We start from the raw sequence: 20808 nt of genomic DNA on the forward strand, positions 1-20808 counted from the left end.
AGTATAATTTAAGTTATGTTTATTTAAAACTAATTCTAGAGACCGGGAAGGATGTCTTTCAGAATTCAAGCCTCAGAATTTTTTTTTATGGGGGCAATGTTTCAATGTTAAAGTGCACTTTGTTGTTACTCTGCTAATACAGCAGCTTTCTTTAAATAAAACTGTTGCAGTAAAACGGAAATTATGTATTCGGGTTTTTTTTTGCTATTTATTTTATCGCAAGTCATATTGTTATCGCACATTGCAGGTTTTCCTAATATCATGCTGCCCTAGTTACTATTACATTCTCCCTCTCTCTCCCCTTCTCTTCCCTATTTTGCATTTTGTCCTGTCCTGACCAGTGGAAAGTTTTTCCTTCCCACTGTCAACAAATATATGCTCATAATTGGTCATGTGATTATTAGGTTTCTCTCTAATAGTTTTCCAATACAAAGCGCTTTGAGCCGTTGTTGTGAATTTGCACTATATAAATAAAATGTAGGTGAATTGAATTCATAGAATTCGGGAGCAGAGGATAATAGACCATTATACAACTAGACGTCCTTTTGCCACCTTTCTGGCTGGTTGCTGGTGTACTGCTTCTCAGTGTCATCCAGCCACTTGCCAGAGTCTCTTATAGTAATGCAAGTTATAATTTTAATCCAACTCTACGATTTTGGATTCCAGCTATATAGCAGTGAGATCCTGTTCTGCAAAAAAATAGAATAGCCCTTTATTGTCATTGTACATGTACAACAAAATTGTGGGTGCTCCACACCAACTGCACTTTGATAAAATATAATGAGTAAACAGTGGGAATAAAAAGCAAACAGAAGAAATGTATACAAAACTGTTATGTGACGGCTGTGTGCAGACAGGAATAGGACCCAAGGTGCAGACTCCGGAGACAAACGTGAACTCAAAACAGCTTTAATGTTAAACTCAAATATAACATAACTGGAAAAAAAATCAAAATAAACTTAAACCGGAGGACTGACAGAACACACAGCTAGGTAAACGGTAGATCGCGACACAGACACAAAGAAACACAGGGCTTAAATACACAGAGGGAGCAATCAGGGAATGGGTAACAGGAGGGAAACACAGCTGGGGCAAATCAGAACTGACGAGACAAGGAAGCGTAAACTGAACACACTGAGATGAGACAGAGACCTTCAAAGTAAAACAGGAAACACAAAACACAGACTGAACAAAAGACACAGACTCACATGCAGGCACTACAGAGGGAACAGAGACGTGGGACCAGGGCAAACACAGACACTGACTGGACACGGGGATATAGCAACTAAGGATACACAGAGACGCGAACTAGACAAGGGGATATAACTGACAGGGGAGACAGAGCGACTAGAGAAGACAGAGACATAAACCAAAAGACAGAACTCTAACAAAGAAACCAAAGACTAGAATTTATAAATAATAATAAACTCAAAAACCCTGGGTCAACGACTCAGGCATCCTAACAAAAACAAGGGAAAAGCACACATTGGAGAACAAAATAGTGTCCAGTCTAAGCAAAGTGGTTGCAAACCTGCAGCAGGTGGAGAACTGCTTCTGCTTCACAAAGTTCCATAAAGTTGCACAGCAGAACAAGGACTATTGTCACCGGCTGCACTTCATCCATAGGATGTCAAGCTTATTAAAGCTTATTAATGTTATGTTTTGTTAGAAAGTGTAAATGGTATTGTCTGTGTAGGTTGTCAGTCACCCAGGTCATGGTAATCTAAGGAGCTTGGAAAGAAAAGTGACTGTAGTTTAATACGTTTCTTGAAGACATTTCATCTCTCATCCGAGAAGCTTCTCAGATGACGCTCAGCTTTTCCTACATGTCTTTAGATGTAAATGCTGTTATTGATTACTGGATAACCTTCCTTTTGCTAGTGCACACAGCACATTTGTCTTTTATACGTCATGCCATATACTTACATACATAGTCTGTGGTTAAAATGAGACACCAGGTCTGTTGGCCAGTTTTGCCAACATCTTTTTGTGTGCAAGTGATCACTGAAATTGCAGTTATGGTTCTCTCTCCATTCATTTAGATAAGTTCTTGTACCTGAAATAACTGCCTAGAGATGTTACCAAGATAGCTGTAGAGTGGCAAGTTCTAGAATGACTTTGATTATAGCACACTTATACAGCTACAATCTTAGCTACACAACAAAGGCTGTTTATGTCTGTATGTCACAGACCTGACATTGTGACTGAGATTAGCTGCAACAGAACAACATGAAAGCTTACATTAATCTGCAGAACCACTCTGGCCTACAGCACTGTAGAAGATCAGCTGACAAAAGGTCATGTGTCCAAGTTTATGTTCACCAAGGCACTGCTCAGTGGTTTGATGTAAATGCAGACTTATGTGTGGGCATACTAAAAACCATTGATTGGGGAGATGGAGAGAGGTAGAGAGCAAGGCACAGCTATATCAACCGGAACCAAACAGCTGAGATCATAGTATCCAAGAATAATAGAGAAGTCAAAATAGGAATCAAAAGCTTAGCTCGCAATAACCAAAAGTCTAGAGCATTAGCACACTGAAACTACATGTTTGATTTGGCAGATTTTTACACCAGATGACTTTCCTGACGCAAACCCTCAGGGATTTGTCTCCTTCTGGAATCGAAGCAGGGATCTATCACTTGTTAGGTGGATTTGTAAACCACTATATAAGTAAAGATATACATTCTCATAACAGACAACATACAGCAATAACTTGGTTAGGCTCTGTTAATCAGTGTAATAACAGATGAAGGTGTTGTTGTTCTGTAGCCATACAAGTTGTGTTTATTCCGTAGCTGACTCTTAGCCTACTCTCTGCATGAGCCTTCTGAACTTAGTGGTGGAATTTCATTCATGAGGCTTTTTTGGATTAAAGGCTCAGCTGTAAACTTGGCTTTGTTTGCCCATGCATTCCTCTGTGGAGTTGTGTTTTGTTGACTGTGAACATGATCAAATGTATCAAAGAGGTTAAGTTACCTCTGCAATTACATTTTTTTGAATTTGGAACACATTTTTTGACTTCCGCACCTAATTACTCACTCCTCCTTTGTTTTTTTGCTTTTGTCCTTTTAGTTGTTGGGGGTTTCACGACATTTCATTATTGGACTTTATGGTTTACCTCAAGTTCCAATATGGGCTTACAAATGTATGCTTTGAAACTCCACACTAACCTCAGTTTGTTCATGCAAACGCTCACCTTCATAAGTCGAATAACGAGAAGCGTACAACAGGCACTGAGGATTTCTGATTCTTCTAGCATGAAAGTTTTCATTTTGTAAATAAACAGTTAACAGAAAATATACAGATACATGTCAAATAAACGTCAGCACTTTCTTGGTGATGTATATCATTTTCGCTGCTGTCTCTCAAAATGTAAATAAAATCTTTTCGTGTCTCCCAGTTTTCCTTTTTTTGTCATGTACACTTTACATCACCTTGTATCCATGCAAACCTTTAGTTCTAAAAATGAAAATGAGTGACTTGGTGTTGGTATGTAATTTTTCAAGACGTGCCTGAAGTTTGAAAGCTTGCTATTAATTAATTAGTGCATTTTTAATATGGCTTTCAGACCCTCATTAACGATGTACTTTTCACATCTTGGGGTGGAAGTAGGATGACGATGGGGGCTTTGAGGTATTGCTTTTATGCGGTGGGAGTCCCAGATGGCTCACACCCAAGCTCCTTTTGTAACTTGTACTATGGCGAAGCTCGGAATTACATATGGTTAAGACCCAAAGCTTTTTCCTTGATGGGTTTTAGTGACAGACAGGGATTCTCACTTAGCCCATATGGTCCTGGAAAGAGCATTACACCAGTGACTGTGCTTTAGTCAGCCAAGAGAGACCAAAACAGAAATTTTAGGCTGTTAGGTTGATTTACCTGTCAAGCAGAAAGCAAGCGACTTTGGCGTCACTGTTAAAACCCTTCTTTCTCTGCATCATCTTCTCTGAAAGGCTGCTGTGCCAATATTTACTCTGTCGTCTCTTTCCTTGTGTTTTCACTTCTTTGGTGAAGAGGACCCCCACCAAATGAGAAGTAAAAAAAAAAAAAAAAAAGAAGTATGACCCTTCATAACCTGGTGGCATAGGCATGAATTTAAATTTGCCGCCATGGCACAAAAACACGTACGAGTTCCCTTCCGCGCTGCCTTTGTCTTACTATGTTGTCATTCTCTAGCCCAGACCTTCCCAAAGTGTGGGGCCTGCCCCCTAGGGGGAGCGCAGAGCCATTGCAGGGGGGGCGCGGTATGAAAAGGGGGGGGGAGAACCAAAACGCTTGGACACTGCTAGCACGGGGCTCCCACACAAACGCAAAGCAGGAGATGAAGCATCGCTGAATATGTTTCCAAACTAACTTCATTCTAAGGCTACGTCCACACGTACCTGGGTATTTTTGAAAACGCAGATTTTTCTATGCGTTTGCACCTTTCGTCCACACGTAAACGGCGTTTTCGGTGACTGAAAACGGAGATTTCTAAAAACGCCTGCCAGGGTGGATATTTTCGAAAACTCCGTTTTTGCATTTACGTGTGGACAGGAAAAACGGAGAAAACGCAGAAAGTGCAGCGTCAAAGGTGTGCGCCTTTTTTGACGTCACACTGTGCGCCACGTTATTGTTTCGGTGAAATGAATTTCTACAATACTATTACTGTTACTTGTACTCTCTGCAGTGTTTAAATGCTTACATATACACACACAGTTACTGTCCCTCCACACATACGACTCGGTTCTGCTTCTATGCCCCATCTTTGTTTACTATTTCCCACCGAGGCTTCTAGACTTCTGATTGGCCAACATTTCTACACGGTTAGCAATATATCGCCACCTGTTGCTTTGGCATGTTCCTAGCAGCGTTTTCCTTCATTTCTGCGTTTACGTGTGGACGGGATTATTTTTTAAAACGAAAACGGAAAATCTCCTTTTTCAAAAATACCCGTGACCGTGTGGACGTAGCCTAAGCCAAAGACTAGAAAATATGGTGAAGCATGTCTTCCCTTTGGTTTCACCTGCACAAGTGCCAAGGTAGGTCTCCCCTGCAGGATTGGTTTTCCCTGCGTCGGGAGCACGTGCTGGGCTCTCCAAATCATGGACAAACAGTATCCCACATTCTTGATTTTTAGTTCACAAACACTTGTTGTAATGACTAACTACTCCTGACATTTTGGAGATGTTAGTTCTTTATACAGTGAAGTTACAGTGGGATACAAATAATATCAGGCTGATCCTGCCACAGTTTGTTCCTCGGTTCAAATCCCGGTCAAACAGTATCCCACAGCTGTTTGTTTTTAAACCCATTTTGCACAGAGAGGCATTTTTTGAAAAATGTATTGATAGCAATGTTGAATATTATTACACAGGAAAAAAAAAACAACTACACGTAAAATAATCACACCATGACGCCTCTGCCTTTGTAAATGGAGGGACAGTAACTGCGTGTGTAAATGTAAGCGTGTAAAAACTGAAGATAGTCAGATTAACAGTATTTTGTCTCTATCTGCCAATTCATCTCATGTAAACAATAACGTGGCGCACAGCGTGACGTGAAAAAAGGCGCATACCTTTGACGTTGTGTGACGAACTCTGTATTCCTCGTCCACACGTAAACGCAAAAAAGGAGTGATTCGGTGATTCAAAACGCCGTTTACGTGTGGACGAAACAGCTGCGTTTTCAAAAATACCCGTGTAGGTGTGGATGTAGCGTAAAAGAGTTAGTAGTTTATTTTATTACTACCTGTAATTTATTGCAGATTACTTGTATTTGCTTAATTGTTTACTAAATGTTTGAGGTGTGAAATAAATGGAGCAAAATATGGGTGTGTGTGGTTGGAGGATGTGTGTGTGCGCGCGGGAGGGGGGTCGCAAACATTTTTCTTGTAAAACAAAGGGGGGGTCTTGCAAAAAAAGTTTGGGAACCACTGCTCTAGTCGCATACAGAAAATGAAATTAGGTGGAATGGCGATGTCCATCCCAACCACTGTATTCAAGATTGATGGGGAAACATGGCAGCTTCCACAAATCTGGTGCCTGTTCATATATATTTTTAATAGGTTAATTCCAAGTTTATGAGAGTGCATCAGTGTCTTGGAAGACAGAATTACACACCAATCAATGCATATTTATGACTGCAATATTCTAAAAGTCAAAGCCAGAATCTTAAAGTGGACCCTTAAACGTTTGCTCAGACAAGTGAATTACAGTAATTCAAATGTGATTAAATAATTCAGAGTGTGACAGCATGTAACTCAATTTGGCAATATTTCTTAATTGATTGTTAGCATCCAATGTGAAAACTGAATCAAATAGTCATCCCAAGGTTCTTGATGAAAGAGCAAGTGGCAAGGGGACCCACAGCTCACATTACCTTATACATAAACATGTTTGGGGGGACAAAAAGGGAATGTGTTTTCTCTTTACTGTAGCTTGAAACATTTTGGGACCTAAAAGCAATACTGTTGTGGCTAGAAGATTTCAGCTCATCATGGGCATGAATGTCATGGCAATTTTGGGCTATTAATCATTTCTTTCAACTGTTCTTTTTCCAAGGTGGGCTGATTATATAGCATACATGCTTAATAACTTTAAGAAACAACAATCCACACATGGTTAAAAGTATTCATGCACTCACTTAAATATTTGAATGTGGTGCTGAAGATTCTACAGGGTCTTTTAACTTGGCAAGGCCAAGGCTTAATAATTTATCAGAGATCCTGATTGAGTTTATCTTTGCCAACCCCAAAAGTTACTTGTCTGAAAACACATTTATCACATTAAGTCATGTTTTTTCAGCTTTAGGATCGGTGACATCTTTGATGTCAATAAATCAACATTACCAGTTTGCATCCAACCCTAATCCAAATGGATAGTCAGTGATGGAAGTGGAAGTGTTAGACACTGAGCCAGTGGGGTCGCTGGAGCCTATCCCAATTGTCTTAGGGCAAGAGGCAGAGTACACCCTGGACAGGTCGCCAGTCTAATGCATAGAGACAGGCAATCATAACCACCTTTGAGAAATGTAGAATAACCAGTTAAACCCACTAATTGCATGTCTTTGGATTGTGGGAGGAAGCCGAATAGACATGCAAATTCCCCAAGCTAATGGTGGAATTCAACTCACGACCTTCTTGCTGTGAAGTAATCGTGCTAACACCTGTCCCACCTTCTACCCGAAAATCTTTTTCATTAAATGAATCTAGGGCACCCTTTCACAGGGACCAGCTATGACAACGCAGCCAGAACACTGATACACTCCAACTACTGATGGCTAATAGTTGGTAGAAAACCTACATTACCTACACATTTTTGATGACTAGAGCTTGAACTTCAGAAGTGATTTTAACAATGTCTTCATGCCTAAATGTATTACTTTGCTGCCATGTGATTGGCTGGTGAGATATCTGCGAGCAGCTGGATAGGATGGTGGCTGCAAAATCACTGTTATAGCATAGCACCAGGGGGCGATCGTGGCTCAAGAGTTGGCAGTTTGTCTTGTAATCGGAAGGTTGCCGGTTCGAGCCCCGGCTCCGACAGTCTCGGTCGTTGTGTCCTTGGGCAAGACACTTCACCTGTTCAGAGTGCCCGGTGGCGCCAGTGTCCGGCAGCCTTGCCTCTGTCAGTGCGCCCCAGGGTAGCTGTGGCTACAATGTAGCTTACCATCACCTGTGTGTGTGTGTGTGTGTGTGTGAGTGAATGGTTGGATGACTGAATGTGTATAGCGCTTTGGGGTCCTTAGGGACCAAGTAAAGCGCTATACAAATACGGGCCATTTACCATTTAGCACCTCAGAAATCCACCTGTTATATCTAAAGACTATTTATTTCAATAATTGTGACCATTTCATCACTTCTGGCTTGGTGCATGTGTGTGCACATATACATGGACTTGCACACATGCACAAAAGCCATCTCTTTCAGGGTGTAGCCTGTGAATGAGGCTGCTGGCTTTGGAAATGTGCTGACGCTGCTTTAGAAAAGGCTGCGGTGGCCCAGTATGGTTTCTGAAAGGCAGGCCTAGACTCCAAACTAAACAGCGTCTCTCTGCGTTTTTCAGGCAAGACCACCGCTAGAACGTGACGCACTGCTCCCAGAGGTCTTTTAAGGGTGGCTGCTTAAAGCAATCCCGATATAAACCTTCATTAATTAATATGCATGGCCAACAACTTTCCAGTGCACTACTTTCCGATACCAATAACTGATCAATTCTCCATCCTCCCTCTCTCATCCCCTGCTACTTGTTATTTTAAATATAACATTTTTTTCTTTTGCATGTTTATGCAAAAGTTTATTTGGCTGAGAGCTGGTGCTCAAAATAATACGATAGTCATCGAAGTTAGTAAATCTTCAGTTTTCTAGTACACGGTCAATCAGTTGGTGCAGTATTGTCTGTTTCCTGTTCACTGCAATATTCATGTGCACAGCTGAATAGATGAAAGGTTTACAAAATAAAAAGGAAATGCCAGAACCGCTTAGTGTGGTGGACAGAAAAAGCTGAGTGTAGGTTCTGAGGAAGTTTCCCATTCACTGTAACATGAAGGCATTGACTTGCTTTCTAGTATAAATCTTTGAAAGTGCTTAATGAAAGGAAATGTGAAGTAGAAGAGTGCATGCTAAAGGAGTTAGTTTCTTAAAATATCTTAGTGACTTATATTATGAGACCAGCTTCAAGTTGAACACAATGTTATCTCAAGAGAACAAGCATAAAGTAATATGGGCTGGTGTTCATATATGGCCTTTCGAGCCTTACTGACCACTGAAAGCATTTTTGACTACAAGCCACATTTAACCACACATTTATGCAGTGCTTGATTCTAATTTTGTGCACTTCATGTCTGTCATGCATGGCCAATTTAGAATCACCAAGTAACCTAACATTATCCTGGTAGTATGGTAGTAATTCTTAGATTGCACAGTTATGTGTAATAAAGTCTCTCTGATTCTGTCCAAAAAAATCACATCGTAGAACTAATATGCTAATGCAAAACTCAGTATTTTTATTTTTGAATTCTGTTAGAGTAACTTTGAATGATTCAAATCAAATTCAAATTGTATCTATTATTGTAGGGTCTACCTTACAATATAAAGCGTCTTGAGGTGACTGTTGTTGTGATTTGGCGCTGTATAAATAAAATTGAATTGAATTCAAATTCCAATATAATCCTCACTCATGTTTTACTGGCCCCTTATTTCAATCCCTCTCTGTTTAAGCCAGTTTTCTTCTGATTGAAGAGATTACACTAAAGATTTGAAGAGCTAATGGATGGGGCTAATGTGGGATTACTTGTACATACAGTGTACAGTTTTAGAACACCCTGATTTTTCCAGTTATTTATTGCAATTCAAGTCGTTCAAGTTCAGTGAATATCTTGAAGTGGTACGCATTTAAGTGGTGAACTGCCAGAGGTTTAAAAAAAGAAAGGTAAGGTTACCCAAAACTGAAAAATAATGTACATTTCAGAATTATTAAAAAGGCCTTTTTCAGGGAACACAACATGGGTTAACAATTTAAAGCTGTTCTACAGCAATGGAGGTTGATCAAGCCTTGAAAGCTGGCGCTACTAATTCCTACAGGTGTTCCAACTTTTCTGGATTACTTACAACCCCGTGTCTGTATAAAAGCAGTGTTTGAACACACTTCGGTGAGCATCAGTTGAACAGTATTGTACTGCAGAAAGTGTGTTGCTACAAAAAGGAGAAAAAAGCAATTAACAATGGAAGAGAGACCGAGTATCATAACACTTAAAAATGTAGCTCTTTCCTACAGAGAAAATGCAAAGTCAAGGTGTCGGTGAGCACAGTTTCCTTCACCATCAAAAGGCACTCTGACTGGAAGAGGTATTGCAAACCCAAAGCCTCTGAATCAGAGGGCAAGTTTATGAGAGTTAACAGCTTGTGTGATAGGCGGTTTAATAGTGGGTCATAGTAAGCAAGTCTCAGTTTCAACTGTGAAGAGAAGACTTTGAGCTGCAGGTTTGACAGGACAAGTTGCAGCAAGTCAGAATAAGATAAAGAGGCTTGCCTGGGCCATGAAACACTGCCATTGGATTACTGAAGACTGGAAGAAGGTATTATGGACTGATGAATCAAAGTTTGAAATCTTCGGTTCATCACGCAGGATCTTTGTACGCTGTCGAGTAGGTGAAAGGATGGTTCCAGAGCTTTTGCCATCAACTGTCAAACATGGAGGAGGAAGTATGATGGTCCGGGGCTGTTTTGCTGGATCCAGGTTCACTGACTTGTACCGAGTGAGGCACCCTGAACCAAAACAGCTACCAGAGCAGTCTGCAGCACCATGCAGTACCCTCTGATATCTGTCTAGTTGGTCCGGGGTTCATCCTACAGCAAGATAATGACCCAAAATGTGAGTCCAAGCTATGTCAGGACTACCTCAGAAAAAAGAACAAGATGGTAAGCTTGAAAACATTGAGTGACCAGCACAGTCTCCAGACTTAAACCCCATCGAGCTGGTTTGGGATGAACTGGACAGAAGAGTGAAAGCAAAGCAACCTACAGGTGCTGCATTTATGGGAACTTCTGCAACAGATATGGGAAAAACTTTATGAAGAATATTTTATTTCTATTGTAGAAAGAATGTCATGGGTGTGTTCAGCTGTTATACCTGCCAAAGGTGGCTACTTTGATGATTAAAGCGGTTTTTTTTTGTTTTGTTTTTTTAACTCCAATTGCTTGTTTTTTGTTGTTTTTTCTTTTACTATGCTTTCATTTCAGAGTGTAATGAAGCTTTGAACTGCATAATTTTCAATTTAAAAAAATAGAAAAATTGGGATGTTTTAAAACTTTTCATCGGTAGTGTATATTAATATTATTTGATACTTTATTTAATCGAATCGAATCAGGACCTTGTGAATCAGAATCAAATCAGTTATAGAAATTGAAATTGATACCCAGCTCTATTGCGCCAGTGTGCATGGCTCGCCGTTTTCTCTACCCCTGCTGTTTGTTTGTATTGTTTGTGCTTTTTTTTTTTTTTTTTTTTTTAGTGCTAGAGTCAACTCTCTTTCAATGTTTAATCGCCAAACTCTGCTGGACCTTCAACTCTTTGCCAGTGATCTTAACAATGCAGCTCATCCTGGACATAAGATGTTGCCCCCACTCCTATCTGGGATCCCAGCTCACCTTTGTTGCACCCTGGCCCCAGTCTCGCAGCGAAAGTGCTTCTAGGACTGGATTTCCTTTGTATAGCTGAAAAATGGTTAAGGGCTGGTAAGTCCAGCGCTTTCACAGACCTTTTTTCAGTCTGGTTTTTAAGCTTTACACCAGGGGTCCCCAATCCCAGTCCACGAAGACTGGTGTCCCTGCAGGTTTTAGATCTCACCCTGGGTCAACACACCTGAATCACATGATTAGTTCATTACCAGGCCTCTGGAGAACTTCAAGACATGTTGAGAAGGTAATTTATCCATTTAAATCAGCTGTGATGGATCAAGGACACATCTAAAACCTGCAGGGACACCAGCCCTCGTGGACTGGGATTGGGGACCCCTGCTTTACACAGTACTGAATCTGCAGTTTTAAGAGTTTTTTTTAATGATGTGTTTTCAGCGATTAACTCAGGTGAATGTGTTACTATTGTGCTTTTAGATTTAACTGCTGCCTTTTATACAGTGGATCATAAAAATCTAATTTCTCTTTTGGAGCAGTTGATGTGTCAGGAGTACTGGATTTGGTAGAGTGAACTTTCTCTGTGAAACTTGGTGAGTTTGTATCCTCTGCTGCTTCTCTTCAATGTGGGGTCCCACAGGGTTCAATTTTAGGCCCCCTTCTTTTCTCCCTATATCTGCTTCCCCTTGGCTCTCTTTTCAGGAAACGTGATTTCTTTCCATTGCTATGCTATGACTCGGCTCCCTCTTAAAAAGATAAATGGTTTCTTAGCAGACTCCCTGCTCAGATGTCTTGATGAAATAAAGGCCAGGATGGCTTTGAACTTTTTACATTTTAATTAGCAAAAAACAAAAGACCCCAAAAAAAAAAAAATTGAGGGAACAGTTCACCCTGCCCGGGATAGGGTTACCGGGGCCCCACCCTGGAGCCAGGCCCTGGGAGGGTGCCCGAGGGCGAGCGTCTGGTGGCCGGGCCTTAGTCTATGGGGCCCGGCACGCCCCAAAAAAGGGACATGGGCCCATTTTCCTGCAGGTCCACCACCCGCAGGAGGCACCGTAGGGGTCGGGTGCGATCCCCAGCTACCAAGACTGGCAATTGGGACATGAAATGTCACCTCTCTGGTGGGGAAGGAGCCTAAGCTAGTGCGTGAGTTTGAGAGATACCGGCTAGATATAGTCGGGCTCACCTCAACTCATGGCCTGGGCTCTGGAACCAGCCTCCTGGGGAGGGGCTGGACTCTGTCTCAGTCTGGAGTTGCCCCTGTTGAGAGACAGTGGGCTGGGGTGGGTATCTTGGTATCCCCTCGGCTTGCTGCTGGTAGGTTTCCGTTTCTCCCAGTGGACGAGAGGGTGTGTTCCCTTCGCCTTCAGGTCAGGGAATGGGTCCTGACTGTCATCTGCGCTTATGCGCCGAGCGGCAGTTCAGAGTACCCAGCCTTCTTGGAGTTCCTGGGTGGGGTTCTGGAAGGTGCTCCTCCTGGGGACTCTGTTGTCCTACTGAGAGACTTCAATGTTTACGTGGGCAATGACAGCGAGACCTGGAAGGGCATGATTGGGAGGAACGGCCTCCCGGATCTGAACCCGAGCGGTGTTTTGTTATTGGACTTCTGTGCAAACCACAGTTTGGCTATAACAAACACCATGTTCGAACACAAGAGTGTCCATAAGCACACCTGGCACCAGGACATTCTAGGCCACAGGTCAATGATCGATCACCAGACCTGAGGCCATATAAAACATATGGCCTAACTGAGTGTCCAAAACGGACACTCAGTTAAAGAGGGGGGCTGAGCTGTCAACTGATCACCACCTGGTGGTGAGTTGGATCAGGTGGCGAGGGAGGACGCTGGATAGACCTGGCATGCCTAAACATACAGTGAGGGTGTGCTGGGAACACCTAGCAGAGGCCCTGGTCCGCAAGATCTTCAACTCACACCTCCAGCAGAGCTTCAACAGCATTCCAAGGGAGGCTGGGGACATTGAGTCAGAATGGACCATGTTCAGCATCTCCATTGCCGAAGCTGCTGCACTGAGCTGCGACTGCAAGGTAGTTGGTGCCTGCTGTGGTGGTAATCCCCCAACCAAATGGTGGACACCAGAGGTGAAGGGAGCCACCAAGCTGAAGAAAGAGTCCTACCGGGCTTAGTTAGCCTGTGGGACTCCGGAGGCAGCGGGCAGTGGCTGAAGCAAAAACTCGGGTGTGGGAAGAGTTCGGAGAGGCCATGGAAAAAGACTTACGGACTGCCTCGAAGAGATTCTGGCAAACCGTCAAGCGACTCAGGAGGGGAAAGCGGTGTTCTACCTGCACTGTGAATTAGGCCTGCACAATAAAGCCTGCGCGATGGGCCCATCGCAAAAGACGACGTAAACTGCGATAATTGCGTACCTTAAAATGTTTACACATGTGCTTTAAAGAATTTACCAAACAAAGAAACCCCTTTATACATTTGACCAGTCGAATAGAGCCCTTCACGGCATTAACCAATCAAATGGATTAGAGGCTCGCCTCCTACGCAGGTGGGGAGCGAACAACGCTGCAGCAACGAGTCAGTTGTAAAGGCTGAGAGCGAGACGCATGACGAGAACGCTACTGACTATGAACTCGTGCCTAAAAAAATAGTACCTCGCTTATTTCGAGGTACTTTGGATTTGATAAAGACGACGTTCTCCAAACACAGGTACTCTGCAAAACTTGCCGAACACTCGTGGCAACCATCAGAAGAAACACGACTAATCTCCACCATCATCTTCAATACAACCACAGAGAACTGTTTGAAGAGTTCCAGAAAGACAGGGCAACCTTTGTTTGCAAACAAAGGTTGCAAATGTTAAGACAAAGAGCGCAGCAGTCCAACAGTATCAGAGTTTTTCAAGTGGAACTCCTTACGAGAAAACGTCGAAGCGGTACAAAGAAATAACAGAGGCCATTACACATTTTTTGACAAAGACATGATGCCTATAAATACAGTTAGCAGAGAGGGCTTCACCAGTCTGATACATAAAGTGGACCGGAGATACCACATCCCCTCACGAAACTACTTTTCCCATGTTGCCATTCCACAAATGTACGAAACATGCCGCAAGACCGTCACGTTTGAACTGAGCCAAGCTGAAAACTACGCAAGCACTACAGTAAAGTTTCCTCTCCAGTTTTGACTTACATCATAACTACTTGGTGAGTTGTAAAATGATGAACAACTGCATTGAGATAATTTGCAGTATAATTTAAGTTATGTTTATTTAAAACTAATTCTAGAGACCGGGAAGGATGTCTTTCAGAATTCAAGCCTCAGAAATTTTTTTTCAATGTTAAAGTGCACTTTGTTGTTACACTGCTAATACAGCAGCTTTCATTAAATAAAACTGTTGCAGTAAAGCGGAAATTATGTATTCGTTTTTTGTTTGTTTTTTTGCTATTTATTTTATCGCAAGTCATATCGTTATCGCAATATTGATCACAGTTATCGCACATCGCAGGTTTTCCCAATATCGTGCAGCCCTACTGTGAATATTGCGGGTGGACGAGGTCCGCCCCGAGTTCCTGAAGGCTCTGGATGTTGTAGGGCTCTCTTGGTTGACACGTCTCTACAATGTTGCGTGGAGATCATGGGCAGTACCCCTGGACTGGCAAACTGGGGTGGTGGTCCCCATCTTTAAGAAAGGGGACCGGAGGGTGTGTTCCAACTACAGGGGAATCGCACTCCTCAGCCTCCATGGGAAAGTCTATGCCAGGGTGCTGGAGAGGAGAGTCCATCCGTTAGTCGAACCTCGGATACAGGAGGAACAAGGCGGTTTTCGTCCTGGTCGTGGAACACTGGATCAGCTCTTTATCCTCTCGAGGATACTTGAGGCTGCATGGGAGTTTGCCCAACCAGTCTGCATGCGTTTTGTGGACTTGGAGAAGGCATTCGACCGTGTCTCTCGGTACCGGTCTCAATTTACTGGTCGATCTACACCAAAACACTCACCTATGGTCACGAGTTGTGGGTAGTGACCGAAAGAACGAGATCTCAAATACAAGCGGCGGAAATGGGCTTCCTCCAAAGCGTGGCTGACCTCTCCCTTAGAGATAGGGTGAGAAGTTCGGCCATTTGGGAGGGGCTCAGAGTAGAGCCGCTGCTCCTCCACATCGAAAGGGGCCAGTTGAGGTGGTTCGGGCATCTGACAAGGATTCCTCCTGGGTGAGGTTTTCCAGGCATGTCCCACTTGGAGGAGGCCCCGGGGCAGACCCAGGACACGCTGGAGAGATTATATCTCTTGGCTGGCCTGGGAACGCCTTGGTGTTCCCCCGGACAAGCTGGAGGAGGTGGCTGAGGAGAGGGAGGTCTGGGCTTCTCTGCTTGGGCAGAGCAAATCTTAAACTTGAAAACCAGGTCAGAGCTGTTGTTAAGAGCTAGCTTTTTTTCATTTGAGGCAGTTAGCCAAAATAAAGCCTGTTTTGTCAAGAGACGGTCATCAACGCCTTTGTTACATCTAGACTGGATTACTGTAACGCACTTTATTGTTGGGTTAGCGATGCGTCCATTAGGCGTCTGACATGCGTCATTTAACTGAGGACTTACACCCATTTTAATTTCACTCCACTGGCTGCCTGTACTTTATAGGGTCCTTTTAAAAGTTCTTTTATTTGTTTTTAAGCCTCTTAATGGCCTGGCCCCTCTTACCTCTCCAAGCTAATACAGCCATATACACCTGCCTGCTCCCTTAGGTCCACCAGTCAGCAGCTCCTTGAGGTGCCAAAACCAAGCGTAAATTTAGAGGTGATCATGATTTTGTTGTAGGTTAGGCAGACCTCTTCTCTTTCTGATTTTAAAGCTCTCCTTAAAACAAGTTGACTCTTTTTTTTTTTTTTTCTCTTTTTTTTTTTTTATTAAATAATTCTCTATTTTTTAACATATTTGATTTTATTTCCTGTCTATGCTATTTGTATATGTGCAGCACTTTAAACTAAAACCAGGGTTCATAAAGTGCTTTATAAATAAAGACTGTATGGTATGGTAATTGATGTGTAGCAAGTTTTTGTCATGGCATCACACTGGCAGAAAGCACAGATCAGTGCTGGAATCTGTAGCTCCCAGCAGCATCGGCCCCATGACTCTCACATGCACCACCAGCTGAGAATGAAGCAGTTTGGTCCACTGCTTCAGGCACAGGGCTGTACAAGTCTTACAAGTCTTTATCAATTTTATTTTAATTTCACAGCTTCTCTTCTTGCTCTAGGCTAACTATAACTACCTGACTTCAATAATGCTGTTCTTTGTGAACATTTTGAAGAACCTTCAGTGTTTGTTCTGTTCTTGCAATAATAGAAAATAGGAATGAATCTGGGAACAGATGATGTATCATCATCTATTCATCATTTTATCTTCATGAACGTATAGTACCATATCACCCCATTAGAGCACTTTGCTCTCACACTGCAGGCTTGCATGTGGTTCTTAGAGTATTAAAAATTAGAATGGGAGGCAGAGCCTTCAGTTTTCAGGCCCCTCTTCTTTGGAACCAGCTTCCAGTTTGGATTCGGGAGACAGACACTATCTCTACTTTTAAGATTAGGCTTCAAACTTTCCTTTGTGCTAAATCATATAGTTATGGCTGGATCAGGTGACCCTAAATCCTCTCTTAGTTATGCTTCAATAGGTGTAGGCTGCTGCCCATGATGCATTGAGTGTTTCTTCTTCGGTCACCTTTCTCACTCACTATTTGCACTGAATCATTAAATTGAGTTTTTCTCTATATGTATGTATCTATATGTAGGGTGTACCTTACCTTGGCACTGTATAAATAAAATTGCATTAAAATATTTACCTATTTTTTGGGGTTTTTTTTTCGTTTCTTTAATTGGTCAGTGCAATGAGCATGCAGTGTCAGTGTTATGTTGTCATCTACCAGTGGCTGTTATGAATATAGTTCTGATGGTCTTCCTTTCTTTCAGGGGAAAGTTTGCTGTGGTCAGAAAGTGTGTGGAGAAGTGCACGGGTCATGAGTACGCTGCTAAGATAATGAGGAAGAGACGGAAAGGGCAGGACTGCCGGATGGAGATCATCCATGAGATTGCAGTACTTGAACTGGCCAGCGCCTGTCCCCATGTGGTCAACCTCCACCAGGTCTACGAGATGGCTTCAGAGATGGTGCTAGTTCTGGAGTTGTGAGTGTCAAAAATTCAAGGTTGAAACCTTTCCTTTCATGTTGTTTAGAAATGGAGACCTACTGGGAAACACCAGCAGACATACAGAAAAGGAACAGAATGGCAATTCAAAATTGCAAAAACATAAAGGGGCAAAAATTGCTTTTTCAAATTGTTTTGGCGCAAAGTTAGCAAACGTTTTAGGATAAATACAGTACATCCGGTTTTTATCCCGGTAAAATGAATTAATGATAATTTAGATAATGCTCCACAGTAATGGTGTAGTAAGTGCCCAGAAGCATTTCACAGTGGCTATCAAGTGGCGACACTTGCTTGACACCATATTAACCATAGACTGTTTATAAAGATTTATAATCCAAAGTAAACTTGTAATCAGTGTTAACTATATTAAGGTTACTGGCAGTTATTGTGGAGAATAAATCTTATGAAAATTCTTTGTTTTGCTATAAAGATCTCTTTCAGGGTGTTTTTAAGCTTTTTTTAGTCTTAAAAATCACCACTTATTCAAAAAACCTAGTGCTTCTCAAAATATCTTGAAAAAGTAAATTACATTTTAAATTATTTACATCAAAATGATAATCTCAGGAAATTCACTATCTCAAATTGTTAGAATATTTAAGATTTAATGAAAAAGGATTTACGATCCGGAAATATCCATCGTCTGAAAAGAGTTTTTAGGTAAGTTGTAGTACTATTTCCACACTCCAAACTTGGCTGGACCTTCTTTACCATTAATTTCAGTTTCAGCAGTGTGACATGTTTTTGTAGCAGCATTCATCTCATCTGTATTTTTGGGCCAGGGATTTCTCCTCTTCTACTTGACAGTGCCCCTTAGATTCTGTGGCGCTTAGGTCAGGACACAGTGAACCAACAATCACCCACACTAGCAGATTACATGACACCCCATATCACCACAGACTACAGAAACGTCATGTGATTTCCAAATGAAATATATTTACTTCCATCTGAAATGAGGACTTTGGGCTGATATTGTCTCTGATTCAAGAGTGACTTGATATTAGGAATGTGACAGTCGTAGCTCCTTTCCTCAAGACATCTGTATGTGGTGGCTTTCACCCCAGCCTCAGTCCACTCCTTGTGAAGCTGTCCCAAGTTCTTGAATCAAACTTTCTTGACAATTAGGGCTGCCACAATTAGTCGACTAGTCACGATTACGTCGACTATCAAAATTGTCGACGACTAATTTAGTAGTCGACGCGTCGTTTGAAGCTTTGTAAGACCCCAAAAAACCTCAAATATCTGCTCAGTTTATCAAGACACCACATATTTTCAAAAGCGCTCCGACGTTTTCGGAGACGTCTGTTACCCACCAGCTCGATAGCTAGCCGGGGTTCAAGGCTCACTAGAGCCGGTGAGAACACCGGACTCCCGGCAAATCATTTTCAAACCCACCGCCGTCTTTCGCTACTCAGGTTAAACATGATATATAAGTCACTTAGATAACTTCAAAATGTTAGTTTGGCTTTTATCAGTATTTTATTTGTTCCTGAGTAAATCGGTTTGGCTGAGATTAAAGTTATAGTTTTTACACAGCTGAATAAACGTCAAGCAGACAACTGATTAAACAGAACTGTGCAAGTCTGCAAATTTCATTAAAATGTAATAAACTATCATCTTGTCTTTATTTTTAGTTAGCACATACCTTAAACACTTAAAGCTGTAAGCTAATGATAGTTATATAAGAGCAGATGCTGCTGGTGCAATAAGCTGTACGTTTTACGTCCAATGGACGCATGATCTGATGATCTGATCTGTCTACTAATCGCAAAAATAATCAGTGACTAGTCGACTATCAAAGTAATCGTTTGCGGCAGCCCTGTTGACAATCCTCTCTTTGATGCAGTCATCCCTGTTGCTTGTGAGCCCTGTCCTACAACAATTTTTAAGTTTCCAATCATCTTCAATGATCATTTGTCGCTTAAGCACCTTGTGAGGTGTGTCACTGAACTTCATCTCCCATGATTGCAGTTACTTGTACTGAACTGAATTTATACTGTTTGAGTAGTAATTTCCTCACACTCAAAATAAAATACTGTAACGATTAGAGAAAATGGATTTCCAATTTTTAAATATGAAATTCATTTTAAAAATTTCATTTTTTTTAAATGAAAGTTTAGTCTTTCAAGCTTTTTTTCATTTATAAATATTTTTAGATGCACAAATATTTGTATTATTTTGAATGATCACGTTGCCATGGAATAGTAGACTTATGGAGTCAGTGTAACAAAAGTCTGTACATAGTGGGGTTAAACAGAGGGGTATTGGTGTGAATGAGCTTTCTGGTCCTACAAAGCCAAACTTTAATGCTTCAGCAAACACTAGCTATTCTAACAATGTGCTCTGCTTTTTTCTTATGTATACACACACGCCATTTGCATTATAGGATATGGATTTGGTTTCCTCTGTCTTCTGGTGAGCAGGACAGACAGACAGCAGTAATAGAGACAAACTGAAAGACCGCTCCGTTTGAGCCAGCGTGGCATTATTACACATAAATGGGAAACTGTAATTTAGGCTGCAGTAGCTGCATGAGTTGTTGATCTCATCTCACTGGTCACGTTTGGGTATGCTTGACCTGGTTCTAACTGTGTGTGTGTGTGTGTGTGTGTGTGTGTGTGTGTCAGTTCATGACATGCCAGGCTAATCAAGGTCTCTCTCACTTCCAATCTCTTAGTCTATCCTTGTCTCTATCCCTGCCAATGCCATATTGGATTTTGCCTGCATGCCAAACCATAGTGAATCCCAACTCCCCCTCCCCCATCCCAACACACATGCACGCACGCATGCATGCATACTCACAGACGCACAGAATGTGTGTCTAACCAGTTGAGAGCAAACTGCTAGATTAGATGGTATTGACACATTCTGGATCAGCTGTCATGTGTGCACAGAACCTCTGACAGTGCTGAGGATTGTACTAGTATTTTCGCTGCACAGACAGAGTGGTACATGCCAATTATCCCAATTGTTAGGAAGTCCAAGTGAGTCTTAAAGCTTTTAAGAATAATTAGGAATCCCACATATGAGGTCACCTCTTATGTATTATGCAGTTTTGGAGTGGTTTATGTTCTGCTATCTTCTCTTGTGTAGTTCTCTTAACCAAATGTGTCATTTCTTGAAACCAACTATACTTTGTTGGGAAGGTTTAGTCTGCTCAGCCTTCCCAACAAGGACAAGAATCCACTGCTGTGATGACAAGGAGAGAAGGGTTGAAACTGAAGACTGATTCCTCCCTTGGTCTCGTACTGAGCTACTATATCATAGTATTTATATGATGAAGTAGCTACGTGGTACACATGCATGTGTCCTGTGCTACATGGCTAAAAAGATAAAATTCTAAACAACAGTTGAAGAGAACTCATTTAATATTTAAGTGACACATAAATATTAGACTTTGTTATTTATTGAGGATAATGGTCTATTAATAAGTGTCAAAGTATGCAGACATTTAGGATTACCAGTTAATTTGAAGGTGAAATCCGAATGATGAAATCCAATGATGATTTATAGTGGTGTTCCCCCAT

The 20808-nt window shown here is 41.8% G+C and overlaps 1 protein-coding gene across 3 annotated transcripts in view; it reads left to right on the top strand.

The window, feature by feature from the left end:
- The window catches only part of stk17a (serine/threonine kinase 17a), a 40574-nt gene that overhangs the window by 4345 nt on the left and 15421 nt on the right, over positions 1–20808 (top strand). Inside the window, exons 1-2 of one of the 3 annotated variants that reach the window (XM_084938754.1) lie at positions 11052–11218; positions 17051–17263. The exons of 1 other annotated variant lie outside the window; for it this stretch is intronic. In XM_084938754.1, coding sequence (XP_084794880.1) covers positions 11205–11218; positions 17051–17263 — 227 coding nt within the window. In that variant the 5' untranslated portion in view covers positions 11052–11204. Of the gene's footprint in view, positions 1–11051; positions 11219–17050; positions 17264–20808 lie in introns of those variants that run through there. One more of the 3 variants, XM_084938753.1, reaches the window with a different exon arrangement.

The sequence above is a fragment of the Perissodus microlepis genome, chromosome 9 (genome assembly GCF_051167445.1).
Source record: "Perissodus microlepis isolate ML-2025 ecotype Zambia chromosome 9, ASM5116744v1, whole genome shotgun sequence".
In the NCBI taxonomy this organism is placed as follows: Eukaryota; Metazoa; Chordata; class Actinopteri; order Cichliformes; family Cichlidae; genus Perissodus; species Perissodus microlepis.